At 39.1% G+C, this 19257-nt stretch overlaps 1 protein-coding gene across 1 annotated transcript; it reads right to left on the minus strand.

Annotated features, from left to right (window-relative positions):
- Positions 1 to 5355: 5355 nt before the first annotated feature.
- On the minus strand, positions 5356 to 19076 carry fem1c (fem-1 homolog c). The gene is made up of 6 exons (XM_077522451.1): positions 17821 to 19076; positions 11152 to 11321; positions 10876 to 11064; positions 8202 to 8713; positions 6950 to 7126; positions 5356 to 6586 (listed from the first exon to the last, which is right to left on the minus strand). Exons 1-6 carry the CDS (start codon positions 18362 to 18364, stop codon positions 6322 to 6324), a joined length of 1857 nt encoding a protein of 618 aa, XP_077378577.1. The 5' UTR covers positions 18365 to 19076; the 3' UTR covers positions 5356 to 6321.
- Between the last annotated feature and the right edge of the window lie 181 nt (positions 19077 to 19257).

Consider the following 19257-nt stretch of genomic DNA (forward strand, 5'->3'; position numbering starts at 1 on the left):
GTGACTCACAGCTGAGGATGTGGGCGCAAATTCAAGGTGTAATAAAAGAGCACCCATCAGTAGCTTTCTGTTATTCAAATCCTTCATTGTGGGAATGCTTCAGCATTCCCAACTATGTTATTGTGATTTTTATTCTCCACACTTTTTTTTGCCGCGTAACAACTCCCACATAATACTTCCAATTTACACCGTTCAAATTTCAACTTGCTTCAAAAATTCATGCCACCTTGGGTATTTATTGCCTGATTCCACATTACTTACAGCTTTTCACCATTCATTTTCAATGGGACAGACATTGAACTTTTTCCAAGTATCACTTTCCACGCCCACTTCCATATGTAACTTATCAGTACCAGGTGTCTGATATTGCTTGGTGGCACCAGGAGGTTATAATTTCATAATTTATCTCTCAATTTACTTCATAAGCATCCTACATGCATTCAAATCTTAGCATTCAGCATTCCCACGCAATTTATCCAGAAATTGCACTTAGTCTAGTTATAAAAGTACATGTCCCATTTGAACTCAGTTGCTAACCAAAACAGCAGCGTGACTTTCAGCGGGGTCGTGTTCTGGACCAGGACACGTCCCCGTGACGAACTTCAGATTTTTCGCGCCAGCTAATTCTCTATTTATAAACGTCTTGTTTTGACAGCTGACTCAAAAGGCAGAAGGTCTTGATGAAAGCATGCAATCACTCACTATCTCTCTAAATATATAGAGTTGTCCGGCTGCGGGTATCTGATTCACAGCCCATTGATCGGCATGTTAATACTCTGTCCATCTATGTGAGCTCTTATGTAATGGGTCACGTTTTCCCTCTGCACTTGTGTTCTCCATCCTGAGTCCACCCTGCCGCCTTCTTTTTTTATACTCAGCCGTTGCTCCCACCTGATTGAATAAATGATCTTATTTGGGGGAAAATGAAGACACATTTAGGCATCCTCAATGATGCGTCCGCGCATTCGGAATCTCCAACACGTGAGCAAAGTCAACAAAAGCATGCTTTGCACTCGCTTTAAATATCCCCCGGCGGGTTCTTTTGCTAGCCGATACGTTTCTTCGAGTTTCATAAGGGAAATGAAACGTGCGGGACCCATTTCAGAGTCTGTGCGTATAACCCAGGCTATTAATACTTATTTGCTGCAAAGAGTGAAAGGGGACACCGAGCACGCTACGTCCAGAAATCTCTACGGCGCACACTTGCTGCTTGGTTCAGGATTATCCAAACTGTAAGTTAAAGTAAGTCCACTTTACTTACATAAATTAAAAACGTCAAAAGAAGTAACTGTGTACTACTACTCACCCGCAACTTTGATGATGAGGCAGCTATACAGAAGGAAGGTCACGGCTTGTGCTTGGGAGGCGAGTCTCTTCACATGAAGACTCAACAGCTGATTTTGTGGTTGTCAAGTTATTTTACTCAAGTGCAGTTCACTTCACAGTGGTATTGTAGGAATAATTGTAAATAATAAGTTATCATACATTTGCTGCAATGAAGAACTGCTTCTGCCTGCAATGAAGAATGCTTTGCTCTGTTCCCACTCACATTCACATAGCCCGGCGATTTGAAGATGTCTCAAAAAGCTGAAGAACCACAACATCTAACGCAGCAGAATGGTTCGAGCCAGTCTGCTGAGGTCGCCTGTTTTCTGTTAAGAAATGATTGCAAACTTGACCACAAATGTACTCAGCAATCTTCCACTCACATGCACAACACATAGACAAACAAGTACACCGTGTTCCAACTATGCTTTGCGTTTGCATTTTTGGGGTTGAACACCCATGTAATTAGGGGCGTGGAAAACCAAATAAATAGAGAGGGTGAGAAGAGGAATCTTCAGAGAGTGCAGGAGTGAATTGTATCAGTCAGTTCCTCTCCTCTCTCCTCGCGAGCCCTGAACTGAGTGTTTTCTCTCGTTTTTGTGTCGTGTTTAATAGATGTCAAACAGGTAACCCTGACATGTACCATCACAAAAACAAAAAAACAAAAAAAACAAAAAACAAAGAAAAATCACAGCACACCTGTGGAGTTCATCCTTGATATACTCATGAGGCTTTAGGATGTTCCACGATCATATTGCTGTTGTGGTTGTGTTGTAGCTATTCTCCTGGTGTGCTATATATATTTATACACACACACAATGGATGTCACTTGGAGACAGTGGATAGACAGGACAAGAGTCTGGTGACTGAGTCCCAACAGGTACCAGCACGTGCCGGCCCAGGATTAATGTAGGGCACCTTCCCAAATGGGCATTATTCTGGACTAAATATAGACAAAGTCACACAACGTAGACTGAGCTCAGATCAGCGGCAAAAAGCCGCAAAAGGAAGCTAGCATAACACTTTATGCTTGACACTTGACAGAAGACTGAGGGCCTCATTTAGTGAGATTGCGTGTTCACTCACTCTAAACATATACGCATGTTGTTGGCAACAGATGTTTAAGTCACCCTTAAACATTTCTTGACAATAATATGTAGTTCTATGTAACCTCACTAGTGTAAACATGACATTTTGATTCATATTACACTTGTGGAATATGAGCTATGAAGCAAAAATCCAGCCGTTTTTATCCATCTCAGGAGCGGCCATTTTGGCACTTGCTGTCTACTGAAGATGACATCACAGCTGCTCAGGGCTCAGGCAACGACCAATCACAGCTCACCTGTTTTTCTGAAGTCAAGCTGTGATTGGTTGTTACCAATCAAAATGCAAAATGCCTGCCTTTTGATATTGGTAAAAACTGGTGGATTTTGCTGCTTAATTCATATTCTACTAACACAATATTAACTAGAATACAGTATTTAGATTAGTGGTGCTGCAAAGCACATATTGTCAGGAAATGTTTTTGGGTCGACTTTGTCTTTAAAAGAGAAAACACTTTAAAGAGATACTTGACTCACTGAGCCATTTTCAACATTAAAAAGTTAATATTTGTCTTTAATTAATGTGGTAACCATTATTTTTTTCATGTACAATTAATACCTTTAAAAAGTAATGTTTCTACTTGCTGTCAACTGATGATGACATCACCTGTGCTGAGGAAGTAGGTAATGACCAATCATGGCTCAGTTTACTGACCAAACCCCAGAAAACAGGTGAGCCCTGATTGGTCGTTACCTACTTCCTCAGCACAGGTGATGTCATCAGTCGACAGCAAGAGGAATTTTTATTTATTTTTTTCCTTTATTAAACCAAAGAACAAGTACAAATCAGAATAATGATTTGAACAAAATGGAACATATATCAATATACTTAAGTACAACACAAAACAAAGACAACACTACTAAACAAAAGGAAAAAATTGTTTTTAAAAGGTATTAATTGTACATGTAACATAATGAAGTTATCACATTAATTCTGGAGAAAATATGAACTTTTCACCACTGAAAATGGTTCAATGAGTCAAGTATCCCTTTAAAGAAAGTTGCATGTGCAAAACAAAGTTCGAAGTAAGGGAATTGGAAGTGTCAATGGAAGACAAACATTTTACTGAGTTTAAAATAAATAAATAAATAAATAAATAAATAAATAAATAAATGGATAATTTCAACTATTTTGGGGTGCAGCCCGCACCAATTGCCACAGTGCAATGAATTACACAAAAATGAGGTGCAACAGCTGGCATGGCATGACTAAAAGAAATATATGAAACAGTAAATTACTGTCTTTTACAGTCAATGTAAAACGTGTTTCTGTGACCACTTCAAAATTGTCAGTTTGACCTAGATCTCTCCATTCTGTCAGTACCATTTATACATCAACAGCAACAGTAAAAAAAAAGTGGTCAAATGATGGCTTCAATTTCAAATTATCTTCTAGTATTACCCCTGACGTTGGAAAAATGCTAGCTTGATGTAGATTCCCCCGGAGTCACGTTTAAACAGAAAAGAGCAGTATAAAAGGATTTTCTGCTACAACCACACAAGACAGAAAACTGCCCTTTCAACTTTGCTCTCTCGTCACCGCACACCAAAACTGTTTTGATTTGACAACGCCACCTAAGAAAAGCCAATGCGAGTTATCTCGCGATGACGTGCATTTGTGTTTTGATGAGTCACTCTGTTCATGGCCAACTGGCTGTAAATAAGACACGTGACGTTTTCCAAGCTTTATTTATATCACGCGTGTGGTTACAAACAGCCACGTGACATAAAAATACACCAAAGGGTTATTTTCAAATCAGATATAGTGACTTTTAACGCAGGAACTCAGCAGCCATTAGCCACTGTGACTTTATAGCTCACGGGGGCAACAAACAAGCTGTAAATAACCAGCGTGTTTTGATCTTGGCTGCTTCTAAGAACCAAGTGGCCGCACAAGATGAGGAAGCCGCGTGATGCTTGATGTTGAAAGTGATGTGTGAGGTGGCGTTCTCTGCTTAAAATGCCTCGTCAGCAACGGCGGAAATGCCACAGCAGATGATTACTTATTAATCATCCTCATGCCCTCGCCAATTAATTGCAATGGGTGTGTGTACGGCGTCAATACCGAAGATGTATACGTCAACGCAGTGAAATTAAACTATTATAGAACCTCTGCCAAGGCTTAGCATTTGTCCATACATGCTTATATATATATATATATATATTTTTTTTTTTTTTTAGAAAATTTCAAACACTTTCAAGCTTGATCCCCTTGATATACAATTATTTAAAAAAATAAAAAATCATTTCTTTTTTTTTTTTTACACTTTAATTATTTCACATTTGACCAATTTTGTTAAAGCCTGTTCAATTTTAGTATCTAATTGTAAAAATATAAATCTTTATTTTCATAATTAATGTGGACATTTTCTGTAATGTAAAAATTCTATATATTGAACACTTGCAGTACAAAAACAATTTTTCATATTTTTAAGATTTTTCGATTTTTTATTTTTTTTAAGATTTGATAAAATTCCAACATTAAATTGTCAGTTTGAAATTTTGATATGGATGTCAGAACATTTTGAAAAATTATTAAAATCATGTTATTCCATGTTTCATATTTTTTTTCTGCAATATTTTGATGCATCTGAACAAATAAAAAAAAAATTGAGCACTGTTAGTAACAGGTTTTTAAGTTTTCATTTTAAGATTTCTCTTATTTGAGAAAATGTCACTATTTTGAAGCAATTTCAAAATACATATTTAAAAATTATGAATTTATGTTTCACATAATTCCTGATGCACTAAACACATTCAAAACATATATATTTTTAAGCACTTTCAGAATCAAATGTGTTAGGGTTATGGCAATTTTACATTCAGTGTTGAACAATTATGCAACAACAAAAAACGTATTGCGTGGCTAATTGGAAACGTCTTAAAGTTAAAGGACGTTGCACACAAAGTAGCAGAGGCGTGATCAAGTGCAACAAAGGTTTATTCATTTCAAACGGATTCATTAAGATGCAAACAGAATTAATGCTGTGTCCAATCTTAATCTCTGCTGTAAGTAAAGTGCTGATTCAGACCAAGTTGCCCCTGGGAGTCCTCATACATTTTTTTTCCCCATTTCAAACTGTCCGGTGGGAGAAAAATGGGGGGGAAAAAAAATTTAATCCACCGTGACATGAATTCCTATGCGTGATGAAAAAGCCCTTTTTTTCTTCTCCATGCCATCCACAAGCCACACGTCTAAAAAAGTAAGAATGTGCAAACATGACCATTCGCAAAGCTTCACTTTTGGGAATTAAAAAACAAAACAAAAAAAACACAAAAAAAAACATTGGGGCGGCGGCCATCTTGGCACGCTGTCGTCAAAAGATGGCTGTTTGGGGCTCAGCAAAAAAATGGAAGTCCAGACGGTAGCGATGAGGTAAACACAAATGAAAGATATTGCACAGACGAGTGAATGAAAAACAGTCTCTTTTCCAACAGCCTAGCCTGTGCATAGAAGGAATAGAATAAAGCACTTTTGGTGTTAGCGGACCCCCCAGTAAGCCTTGCCTTCTAAATGTAAAGCTTTTTTTTTTTTTTTTTTTTTTTTAAATGACTTTTGTAGAATCCACACCCACTTTGTAAAAAACGCTTCAGAACATTGTTGGCAACTATGATGGGACGAGGAAGAAAAATTAAAGACCTGAAAAGTCCCAGCAAATGTACAAAAAACAAACAGCAATCTTTTGTTTTTGTTGCATGGAGAAAAATCTCTCAAGTGTTGTTCTGTAATAATAAATAGCATTTGTGTGAATATGCCAAACAGGTTTGTTTTCCTGGAGCCAAAAAAAAAAAATATATATAAATCCAAGTCGTTAATCCAATCCTGTTTGTTCCATTGACGAGAAGTTCAATCCACCATTTTTGTTTTTGACGCATCAATTTCCAGTCATTATCTGTGGAGCAGCACAAAGGCCTCCAGTTTTTCCGGGATGTTCCCCTGGTAGCGGAGGCCGTGCTTGATGATGATGCGAGCGGCCAGGCACTGCAGCGTGGTGTGGTTGATGGGCTGGACGATGTTGCGCGCCAGCTCCTTTTCGTCCAGGAGCTGGCAAGCCGTCTGCTGGAAGGCGTTGGTGCTGTCGAAGTGAGCGCCGCCCAACACCAGAACGTTCATGATGTCGGCGTGGCCGTTGGACGCAGCTATGTGGAGCGGGCTGGTGGGCCGGAGTGGCGGATTAAAAAAATAAAAAAATAAAAAAATAAATAAATAATAGCGGCATCACTCACTGGGCTCCAAAACCATTTTCCTCCCCACCATTGAGCATGTTCAAGCACATTTTAAGTACAAAATATGACCATTATTTATAGCCAGTGAAAGATACCCAAGCAGGCTCCCTCTAGTGGTGTGCAAAAGAATTACGAAATGAATTAATTTTGTTAAGTTATATTTCACTTTTAAATATAATACATTTGCATTGAATCTTTTCGAAAAACTTCTTTTCAAACATTTAAGAACATCTTTTTAATGCGCTCGAGCAACATGATATTGCAAAGAAACGCGGATGGTTGCAACCGACCTGTTGTCGTCGTCGTCCCGACTGTTGACGTCGGCGCCGCACTCGAGCAGGATGGCGGTGACGATGAGCGAGGGGAATTTGCAGACCGGGTAGCGCCCCACGCAGGTGGTGTTGCGGTCGGCGGCCAGGTGGAGCGGGCTGAAGCCGTTCTTGCCGCGCGGCTGCAGCTTCAGAAACCTGCCACGTGAAAAGGAAGAGACAAGACAAATATTAAAAAATATATAATTTTTATTTTTTTTTATAAATAAGTTTTCATTGTGGTATATCATAAAGTATCACTGGACTGATGTTTTATGATAAATCAAGACAAATCAGTATTTTTTTAATGCTAATTTGACTACAATTAAATATCTGAAACTACTTAATTTTAATTTTTCTAGTCAAATAACTAAGATTTGTAAAATATTTTAAAACATCCCAAGATTTAAAAAAATATGACAATTTAATTGTAAAATTACTTAAAAATATGAAAATATTTTTTAAAGTCTATAAACTGTAAAATTTTTCAAATGGTACCATTTGAAATTCATTTTTATTTTGAACAATATTTAAAGCACTTTCTGTACATCAAATCATTGTTTAAACAATTAAACATTTTTATAATTTCATAATTCATACATTCTCACATTTATTTTTCAAACAATTTACTATTTATGTAAGAATTGCAACATTTTAAAATAGAATTTTAACAAATTAATCTTTTTTCCCCCTGACAATTTAGCATTGCTTTATAAATTGTGAACTACTTTTAAAAAACTGTTTAAAATGTTTTTTTAAGCTAGTATTTGTATGAGATTTGTAGCATTTCATGTATTAATTGTAAAAAAATATTTAACAGCACCTTTTTAAATAGTTGGCAATTGTTTTAGTTTTATTTATTTTTTCCCCCCGAAGCAAATTGCACTTTATGCTGACTTGAAAAATATTTAAAACATGCAATCAATTGTATTTTATTTCACTTTCAATTACTACATTTTTAATAAATTGTCATTTCTTAAGCAATTGACACACTTTTATACATTGTAAAAATATTGTAATAAATTTAACATCCAGTACATTTTTATTTTCATTTAGTTAAATTTTCAAACACCTATAAACTGTAAAATAGAAAACATTATTTATTGTTTAACTGCGGAAAAATAAAAACCGATTTAAATTGATCAATTTTCATGTCATAAAATTAAAGCAGTTCACATAACGGATGGCTGGATGTGCTATTTATCATGCAGTATACATAAATCCTCGACTGTACCTATAGATGGTCTCCTTCTTGAAGTGGTCCTGCTCCGTAGTGCACGGCACTTTCTCCAACAAACAGACGAGGTGCAGGATGATGGAGAGCGCCTTGCTGAGCTGGGCGGGGTCCGGCGGCAGCGAGCGCCTCTGGCGGAGGGCGCGGTCGATCTCCAGCACGCTTTTGGACAGGATGCCCATCAGGTCCTCGAAGGACACGGACGTGCCCAGCAGGCCCTTGGCGCGGTCCTGCAGCATGAAGGAGAAGAGCTCGGCGAACGACAGCAGGCTGGACGCCGTCATGGGGCTCAGGGGGTCCAGGTTGCTCTGCTGCATGTCCAGGGCGTACTTCCACAGGTTGATGCAGCGCTCGAAGTTGCCCGAGTCGGCGTAGACGGCGCCGCGGTACCGGATGTAGTAGGAGGTGTCCGGGTGCTGCGGGCCCAGGATTCGCTCGCGGATGAGCAGCGCCTGCATCCGCATCTCGTCAGGGTCCGATATGAGCCCGTCCAGTTCCTCTGCGTTTGTCACCTGGGAAACGGACGGCGGGCTTACTCCACATTTCAAAGCCATTCAGTGACCTCCCTGCTCGCTAAGTTCAAGCCCTAAAATATGTAATATATATTTTTAAATCTATATCCATCTAGATCTCGTGCATCTATCTAGGTATTGTTTTTCAACTTACTATTTTATTAAGTGATCATTTTTGAATAAAGAAGTATTTTCAATAGGGATGTAACGATATTCAAACATCACGATACGATATTATCACGGTATGAAGCTCACGATACGATAATTATCACGATATTTAAAAAAGGTCACAATATTATAAGAAAAATGAGCTCATATTTAAAAAAAAAAAATAGCACAATCTTGTACTTTTGTACATAACAGCAATGTTATATTATTATTTATTATTATTATAATTATTATTATTATGCTATGTTATGTTGTTAATGCACGCACACATATTGACTTGGTTCACAAGCATATTACGTTCCCCTTCATCTGACATTTAGTGTAGATTTTAAACAAAGGGCCAAAACATTCCTAATGAAAATTCAATTGCACTAAAAATAAAAAAATAAAAAAAATAAAAAATAGCTATGTGAGGGTGCTAGAAATCCACAAATGGAAATCAACCTGACTTTTTGAACTGATGTGTTGCATTTAAACACCATGAACATGACGCCGACGATATTGTGGCAGTTGCCTCGCTTTGCGAAAGTTAATTTGTTAAAATGTACATTTACACATCCATACATTTTGGTTTTTTTTTTGTACATGTATATAAGTTGATGTGTCGAATCTACTGCTCTCAGTCATTCACTTGCATTTCCCTAAAGTATGCTAGCTTCTGATTGGTTAGTGCTAATCAGCTGATAGGGGATCAGGAAGTGTTGGCACTCCAGCTGCCATGTATGACGAGTTCAGTTTAAATTAAGAATGAATCCATCTCCAGCCTGTGCTGGCCAGCTCTCTCTTGAAAATGAGGTTTTTAATCGCAACGGGACCAACCTGGTGAAATAAAGGTTAAATGAAAATGCCGCAATTAATCACCAGCGTGTTTAATTGACACAATCTGCATGTTCACCATGACATGAGAAATGAAAATGAAAGTACAGGTAGGCGGTCATTTCAGTTTGAGGTTTTTCTAGGAACTCTGAATTTGTAACTTTTCCAAGTCAAGTCACTCACCAAATTAAAAGCAGGTGTACCAGACAAATGAGTGACACTTAATTACAAGACATGTCTGTCATCATAGGGTGTGGACAGAGCTTGAGGTGGAACTTTGATGATCCACCATGAGGCAAGTAATTCAGGTTTCCCTGGACATCATGAAATTTGGTAGGCTTAACTATTATGAGTAGGGGTGTCAGGTGATTAAAAATTGTAATCATAATTAATCGCATGACTTCAATAGTTAACTCACGATTGATCGCAAATATATTCTAAATGTACAATAAAGTAAGTTTTCATACACAACATAAAAGTGGGAAAAAAAAATGTTAATCTAATAGAAATATGGCCGCATCTTGTCATACAGTAATTTCATAATAATTTATCAAATTGAGTTAAAATTACAAGGATGGAAAAAACAAATGTGAAATTGATTTGTGTTGGTCATTTTTCTGCCACGAGACGATATAACTGCATTTGTAAGTCGGTCACAGCTCAGTAATAATAATATTTAACATGAAGTAACTTGTGAAATTCTGCACATTTTTAACATTGTAAAATACAACTTGACCCCAGTCTCTACAAATACATGCATTATTATTATTATTATTATTTTATTTTTTTACTGCTAAATTTTAACACAGATGCGTTAAAAGGTGTTCCAAGTAAGGGGCGGTTAATCACGCGACGCGTTAAAAAATTAGTGGCGTTAAAGGAACTTTAACTCAAAATTAACACACTAATTTTGACAACTCTAATTATGAGTAAACAAAAGAAAATACAAGAACTCAAGACGAAATCTGCCATTTTGTGGTCAGTCTTTCCATTTCAGTGTCCTTCAAAAAGGGACAAAAGGGGCGTGTCGTACAGCTGTGCTACAAAATGTAAACCTCAAATAAAAGACTGATGGTACGACAAGTAAGAAGGATCTCAAGCAGTTTGATGACTCATCAAAAAACACAAAACTAACTCCACCCGATCAGGTTCCCCACTGTTGCGAAAGACTCACTCACCTCCCGGGCATAGTCGTACGCCATGATCAGCTGCTTGGGTTCGGGTTTATGGATTATGCTGTTGCTGTCCATGTATCTGAAGTCCATGGCTTTTTTCCAGTATTTCAAGGCTCCCAGCAGGTCTCTCTTTTTATCCACAAACGTGGCCCCCAGAAGCTCGAGGGCGTCGATGCGCTCCTTGTTGCTCGTCTAAGCGAGACACAAGAGTCAAATGTTTTGTTTTCGGAAGAAGTATCAAAAAGGGGACACGACAGAGTCCAGGTTGGAAAGCCTCACCTGTTGGTGCGCGGTCAGGTAGTCGACAATGTTGGTGTGGCCGGTGACGCTGGCGGACAGCAGCGGCGTCATGCCGTAGCCGTCCTGCTCCATGGACGCTCTGTACTGCAGCAACATCCGCATGATCTCCAGACTGCCGGACTCGGCGCAGTCGTGAAGCGCCGTGTTGCCTGAGGGAAGACATATGATGATTAATTGAAAACTAAAAGATGACTTATAGTGAGTGCCCTTTTTTTGTGTATACATTAAGGATGGTCTTGCTCACTACTGTTGTCTGTATTTCTTCATTGAATATGGTCATACTTTGTTCACAAGCAAGATGCTTCTCGTTCACAAGACGTCACCGTGAATTTTTTTTACTCCAACAGGAAATGGCAGAATGACGAGCTTTAAGCTTACACGGCGAGTAAGGTTTAACTTTTGTATGGCGGCCAGGTCGCATCAACAGGTAAAACCTGGCGAGCCAGAGATGTAAGACTGTGTGCTGCTATTCTGAGCAAGTAACAACAATCACTACTGTGTGTGGCTGTACAGCTAAAATGTATCAAATTATACCACATGGCATAAGTACTATTATAATACAGCACTAATTGTATAAAAGACTTCCATTGTGTTTCATTAATAAATATGAACCACAGAATTTTTATTTTTTTTAATTTAAAAGTCATTTCATATGGACAGCAGTGGTACAACATGCTTCATGTATACCTGAAGAGCAAGATATTAGGAACAGCTAGTTCCTGTATAATAGTATATAATACTATACAATAGTATACCACTGCAAAACACATCTGCAAAATCAGTGCATTTCAATTTTTTATTCATTTTATTTTGTTTACAGTGTTCCCTCGTTTTCCGCTGGGGTTAGGTTCCAAAAAATACCCGCAATAAATTAAATCCGCAAAGTAGCTAGCTTTATGTTTTACATTTATAATAAATGTTTTAAGGCTCTAAAAACCCCTCACCACAAAGTTCATACACTTTTCTCATATTTCTCTCTCATTTAAACATTCTCAATAGTCAAACCTTCATTAAATTTCTAAAATAGGTACATTACTATTAAAAATACCTGCAAAAATTGCACTAAAAAAAAAAATAAAAAAAATCTGCGATACCGCGTAAAGTAAACTGCATTATAGAGAGGGAACACTGTACCTACAATTTATTGTGCCTTTTTATACATTTTATTCTAATTTGTAAGCCCCCCCCACCCCCATTTTTTAAAATTCTTTTGCATGTGATATTTATATAAATTACTGTACACACATTTTTTTTTTGCTCCCCTATTTAGCGACACTTAGTTAACACACACCACTCAGAAGTCCAACTGCAATATGTAACAAATTACAACTGTTTTGTTTTTACCTTTTTAATTGTATTATGTTTTAAGTTATGCTTGTATAGTTTGTTCTGTATATCAGTACTGTGTGTTGTATTTGTACTTTGTACTTATTTTGCCTTCTTTTTCCTCCGCTTTCTGAAATCAGGTTGCAAATCCGGAACAGTCCTCAACTGCCTTACATGGTCAAATAATTTTACCAATAAATACAAGTACCGTACTTCCCCCCCCCCCCTTACAATTTTTAATTTGCTCAATTTTTTAACTTTGATTTTTGTATTTTTTTTATTTTTTTTTTAAAGTAATTTATTTGGGGGGTGGCACGATGATTGAGTGGTTAGCACGTCCGTCTCACAGTACTGAGGACGCAAGATCGAGTCCAGGCTCCGGCCTTCCTGGGTGGAGTTTGCATGTTCTCCCCGTGCCTGCGTGGGTCTTCTCCGGGTACTCCGATCTCTTCCCACATTCCAAAGACATGCATGGCAGGGTAATTGGGCACTCTGAATTGTCCCAAGTGTGATTGTGAGTGTGGATGGTTGTTCATCTCTGTGTGACCTACGATTGGCTGGCAACCAGTTCAGGGTGTATCTCGCCTACTGCCTGAAGCTAGCTGGGATAAGCTCCAGCATCCCTGTGACCCTTGTGAGGAGCTAGCAGTTAAGAAAAACTTATTTGAGACTTTAGTTCCCATTTGAAGGTATTAGAGTAGGCGTGGGCCTTTCAATTTCCAAAGGCTCCACGTGAGAAACTGGAACAATTGCTTCCAGCAGAAATACTATTAAATTTCCTGCTTGGATTTGACCCACATACCAAGGACCATTTGAGGTATTTTTGGATGTCTCAGCATAAAAAAAAGGCGGAGTGAGGAGGGAGGGGGAGAACGTTATGTGATGTAACTTGTTTCCAGTGGGCTGACTGCAACAATAATGTTATTCATGAGATGGCCGACATTGAGCAAGTGCATTTGAGGATTAATGTCAACAAGCTTGTACCTGATTTAGGAGCTAGGGATGTTCTTGATTAAAGCGATGTCTGTTTGGTGACCCCACCTCTTGAGGCCAACCCAATCTGGGAATAGATTGAGACAGCCAGAATTCCGTCTTCAGAAGGCAGCACGTTGATATTTTTAAGTGTGCGCAACATCATACATTACAGTACTGTAGTTCAACTTCTGCGTTTATTAAATTAAATTAAGTAAAGTAAATTAAAGCAGTAAGTTTATACTTTCATCACATTTTGACTCAACTCTAGTGTGGTGATGTATAAAAAGTCAAAAATCAGAATGGTCGCTGTCCAAATAAGTGACTCATTCCATAATGAACAGTGAACAAACTTGTCAGCCAGTTTATTTTGTGCATTTAGTCCTAATCACTAACATGCTTATTTATGCATGATCTCTATCACGGGTTTGCTTCCATCTTATCTTTAAGCTCGTTCATAAAAAGTACAAGTGTGTTCAGGACTTGCACCCTTGAATGCAAAAGAACCAAAATAGAAGGTCGAACCACGGGAATGATCAAAAAAGTCCACTTCAAAATTATAGGTGGGAAACCATTGATCAAACATGTAACCCGTTTAGCATGCTAGCATGTGAAGTCGGATATCCCGAAACCGATAATTACGCCTTATTTGGCATTCCCTCAAAATTTCTGATTACAGCCCGATTAATCAAATGTCTGTGAAAATCTGCATACAAGTGACACCCATTGAAAAAGAAATGGGGGAGTAATGGTAATATTTTTTTTAAATAATTGACAGATTAATCTGTATTTTTATTAGAAATGCAGGATAATATCGGTGGCCGATAATTATTGGCAATTATCAAACAATTTAACGTCAAACAGATAATAGAGAAATCTGCCGATAATTAGTGGCAATTTGATTTCATACAGATAAACCAGATAATAAAGAAATCCAGCAATAATTATAAACATGCCACGTTGGTCCATCTGTTGTGGCTGTGGCTCATATCAATAAAAATCAGCTTCATGGTGCTTTACATACATTGAAACATTGTGCAAAGTTTATACGTTTAAATGTATTTGTTCGACTTTTAGTAGGACTCGAAAGCATATTTGTATTCAAGATAATTTTGCAAACAATTATCGGCTTACTTATCGGTTATTGACATCGGCACTTCTAAATTACTCGTTTATCGGTATCGGTTGAAAATAGCATTATCGTGCATCCCTCATTTTTATTATTATTATTTTTTAACCAAAAATCGGTATCGGCCTCAAAATGTGCACATCGGTTAGGCCCTACTCATAATCACACACACAGAAACATATTTGATTGCGGTGCCCAAACATTCCAACTATCCAAAATAATATATATATATATATTTTTTTGGAAAAACATCACTAGTTTCCACCGGTCCACCGCTTGCATTGCTATTGGAAAGGGATGGAAAATTCACTTAAATTTACTGTAAGGTTTCTTATTTATTATTGTTTTAGTGCAATCATATATGGTTGCTAATGTAAATACTAGATACCATACATGCATATCTGTATAAAAACAAAACCCATTCATTTCCAGTTTTGCAAACACTTGAGTAGACTTAAAGTACTTTGAGACACGCCCTCACTTCAAGATGACGTAGTATCTACCATGATGACTGTTCACTTTATTTGAGTGATTCATGCATGCTTGGCCTGCTGCTGTCGTTTCAGACTACTGTATTTGCACAATAACAGAAAGGTGCAAACGTGAATGATTGTTTGTCGACACGTGCCCTGCAATTGGCTGGCGACCAGTCCGGGGTGCTCCCCACCTTTCACCCAAAGTCAGCTGGGATGAGCTCCAGTTCTTAATGAGGACGAGTGCTATAGATAATGGACAGATTTATTTGGGGTTTTCATTTAATGTGCAATCATTTTGCAGTTTGGAGTATTGAGGGGGGGGTGGGGGGTGGGGGGGGGGTTGCGCTGCTAAATAAGGGAACTCACAACACTGCCAACATTCACCCTGTGCGTGCAGCCAGGTTGTCTCATTATCCGTCCATTCATCATCATACGAGCTGAGGGAGGTATTTTTTTTTGTATGTCGTTTTAGCTTCATGAGAGGGCTAAATATTAGAAACCGTTCTTGGTATGGTCACAATAATTTGAAATGAGCATGTCAATGGAAAACTTCAAAGTTTGACCATGTAACTAACAGTACATTTTCTGCCTGAGCAAGATTCTCTGACTTTACTTACGACTTGCTTGAACCAAGTCATGACTTGACTCGCTTGAAATTTGGTGGTGACTCAAATTGACTTGCTTGATTATTTTCTTTCCACAATAACTTGGACTTGCTTGAAACCTGAAGGTTACAATTTGACTTACTGGTGACTTGCACATGTGACTTACTCCCACCTCTGTGTTCTGGAGTTTTTTGGGGGTTTTTTTTGTAATGGAAAGATTTGGGGTGATATTGCCAATAGAAATTCCAATCCAAAAATGCCTTTAAGAGTAAAACAGTATAACATCCCATGATTATTTCTGAAAATATTTCTTGGAACATTCTGTCTGCTACTTGGGGGAACCCCTTCCCAGATTAGTTGGCAAGTTTCAGATAAATGTATCCATCAAAAATCTCATAAGGCCAAAAATCTGACTGAAAATTACTGTGATTGCATGCATTACACTAAAGAGGATTATAGAAGGAGCCAATAAAAGCCTGTGAATATTCTCATTCATCCACGTTATTACATTCTCATCTCAGGGCATTAAACTGGTCACAACTGGACAGAAATACTTATATTAAGAAAGGAGGTTTGAAAGAGGAATGAATGAGGCCATCTACATTTAAGATGAAAAATCAGCTCTAAACAGAGGAGGCTTATTATGACACCTCCCATTTCCCAAATACAATGCTGTCCTTTCATATCTCCCACAAGAGACACAATAAATTAGTCACTATCAAGTAACATTGCTTCATTTGGCCTTCGGGTGGTTCCACAACCACTTTTGCAACTGAATAGGATATTAACGAGGGAGATTCTGCCCAACGACTGCTTTTTTGGCAGGCAGATGCCTCTCCGCAATGCATTTAATGGCTGTCGTTTTGGACGCCAAAAGACGGATACCAGTCGTGGAGTGGGGCGTGCCTCTAATTTAGGGAATATAAAGAGATTTATTTCCACACCAACGCTCAGGCTACTGCTGTCCAATATCACAAAACATCATCTAAAAGAACCAAAACAGGTTGCCAACATCCAGTTGTGAGACAAACACTAAAACAATGTTTAAGTTGCAGACTTCTGTCCTGTAAAGACAGTAGTGCTGTTGAAAGTGTGTTTAAAAAAAATAATAAAATAAATAAATAAATAAAAATACCCCCCCAAAAAAGGGGGGAGGGGGTGGGGGTGAATTTGGTGAAAATTATCTGAAAAATAGTGATAAAAGTTTTTCTTCACGTTCTACTTCATTTTGCTGTGTTATTGCTGTTTTTATATACACAGTTCAAGTGCAGAGTACCATTTTTCTTATTAAAAACGCATAACTCAACTATTGGTGTTCTGGGGGTGGTAAATTAGCGGTGTCAAAATTAATTAACAAGTAATTGATAATCAAATTAATCGAGAACTATTTTAATGATAGAGTAATCGTTTCAAGACATTTTCTTTCTTTCAAATTGTCCAAATGCTCTGATTCCAGCACCTCAACAGTAATTATTCACTAATTTATGTAGTCGTTCATGAAAGAAGACTGTGCTTAATCAAAATAAGACATTTGCAAACATCTGTTTCTACTTTAGAAAATACTGACCGAGCTAGCAACATAGTACAACACCTTTTTTTTTTTTTTTTTTTTTTTTTTTTTTTTTAAATCATTACGAACAAAAGATTTAATAAACAGGACTACCAGTTAATAAACCGTAATCATGGTACAAATCCTTTTGAAATAATTTTAATGCAAAATAATAAAAGGTACCCGATTATTCGATTAATCAATAGAATAATCGATTTAAAAATATTAGATAGTGACAGCACAAGTTGAAATGGATTCAAGGCATTGCCACTCATTTCAATGGGGTGTTGAGATACAAGCGATTTGAGTTACAAGCATGGTCAGGGAAGGAAGTTAAACTTGTAAATTATGGCACCGTGTGTCCAAATTACACTACAGTGAAGCCAAAGGTGGAACTTCGCTTCAACTCACGTTTTTTAAATGCCATTTTTATCATACAAGTATTTATTGTTACAGTACAGCTTCAATACTGTGTTATAGTACATTGACATAGACCATGTTGTAATTTTATGAATTTGTCATAATCAACAGAGAACCCCTGTCGAATGTAAAGGGGGTCCTCATCAGCACAGAAAGGCACGAAAAGCTTACCTTTGACACTCTTCCTATTGACGTCGGCGCCTCTCTCCAGCAGGTACTGTGCAATCTCCTTGTGTCCCTTGTAGCAGGATATCATGAGACAAGTGTGCCCATGTCTGTTGGCCACCTCCAGGTCGGCCTTGTGCTCCACCAGATACTTGACGATGTCCAGGTGGCCGTCGAAGCAAGCCGCCCGCAGCGGGGTGGAGTTGGTCAGCGTCGTGCTGTTCACGGAGGCTCCGTGGCCGAGCAGCGACTGCACCACCTTCAAGTGGCCGGCGGCCGACGCGGCCCACAGCGGCGGGGCGCCCTCGATGGTCTCGCCGTCGAAGTTGACCGAGCCGCCGACCTCGACCGGCGCCCGGCAGCACTCGAGCAGGTACTCCACCAGGTCCAGGTGGCCGTAGCGGGAGGCCATGAGGAGCGGCGTGGCGCCGTTCGTCTTCTCGCCCATCAGCTTGGTCACCTCGCGTACATCTTTGTTCTCCAGGAGCTTTTCGAGCAAGCGGAGCTTCCCGTCTCTGGCTGCGTTGAACACCGCCGTCTTTAAATCCATGTTGGGCTTACGAACCACAACGAAGGGGAGGGGGGATACCCGGGGATACCCGACAAAGTTGCGTGGAGAGGCAGGTGGAAAGGAAGCCTTTTGTTTACAGATCGACTCGGCGAAACCGCTTCTTAATCTTCCTTCTCCGCTTCAGAATCCGAACGTCGGGGAATCACCCGCCTCGAACCTAAAAGCCGACAGCTCTATTTTTAACTCTTTGTCCAGGCTCGCCCAACTTCCTCGAACTAGCCAGCTAGCCCAATTAGCTTGGCCTAGCCTAGCCGCTCTCCGGTTCCCTTGCGTGGTCTGTCGCTCGGACGCTCACCCCGAGAAATGTCTCCGCCACCTGGAAGTACAACCTCCGTTCGAGCTACTTCCCACGCGTGTCATAGTCCCGATACATTAGACATGCGACGTCGAGTACGGTATTTCCCCGAGGGCCGGGAACAGAGGAAAGGGAAAATCCACCCCCACCGCCAACAACAAACGCCTCGTTTAACCTTCTCCCGGATGGGTTGTCGACGTCGTTCGCCACCCTTTTACTCGAAGAAACGAAATGGAAATGACCGCTAAGTAAAGAAGGACTAAAATGGTCGTGAGTGACCTGTGGGGAGCTGGACAATGATCTCAGCGCCGAGAAGGAGGGGGTTGATGACGGTGAGGTAAACAGGGGAAGGCGGCTGTCCGCCCACGGCTCCACCAGATGATCACGACTCAGGTTGTGTCGAATAGCAGAGCAGAGAATAGCGCTCGCCCTTTTCTCCCCTTCGTCGAGTGATAGACGTGCTGCGCGTCCAATCACAGCGCGGCAAGCATCAGACCTAAGCCAATAGCGAAACAAACAAAAAAAATACTGTGTACGGAAATAATTCAATAAAGTGCTCTAACAACAACATAAAAAA

The sequence above is a fragment of the Festucalex cinctus genome, chromosome 5 (assembly GCF_051991245.1).
Source record: "Festucalex cinctus isolate MCC-2025b chromosome 5, RoL_Fcin_1.0, whole genome shotgun sequence".
Lineage (NCBI taxonomy): Eukaryota > Metazoa > Chordata > Actinopteri > Syngnathiformes > Syngnathidae > Festucalex > Festucalex cinctus.

Coding starts and splice junctions, on each gene's coding strand:
- fem1c (XM_077522451.1), bottom strand. CDS start 18,364: ATGGATTTAAAGACGGCGGTGTTCAACGCAGCCAGAGACGGGAAGCTC. Junction 8,714..10,875: donor CGTACGACTATGCCCGGGAG/GTGAGTGAGTCT, acceptor TCCGTTTCCCAG/GTGACAAACGCAGAGGAACT. Junction 7,127..8,201: donor AAGAAGGAGACCATCTATAG/GTACAGTCGAGG, acceptor TTCACGTGGCAG/GTTTCTGAAGCTGCAGCCGC.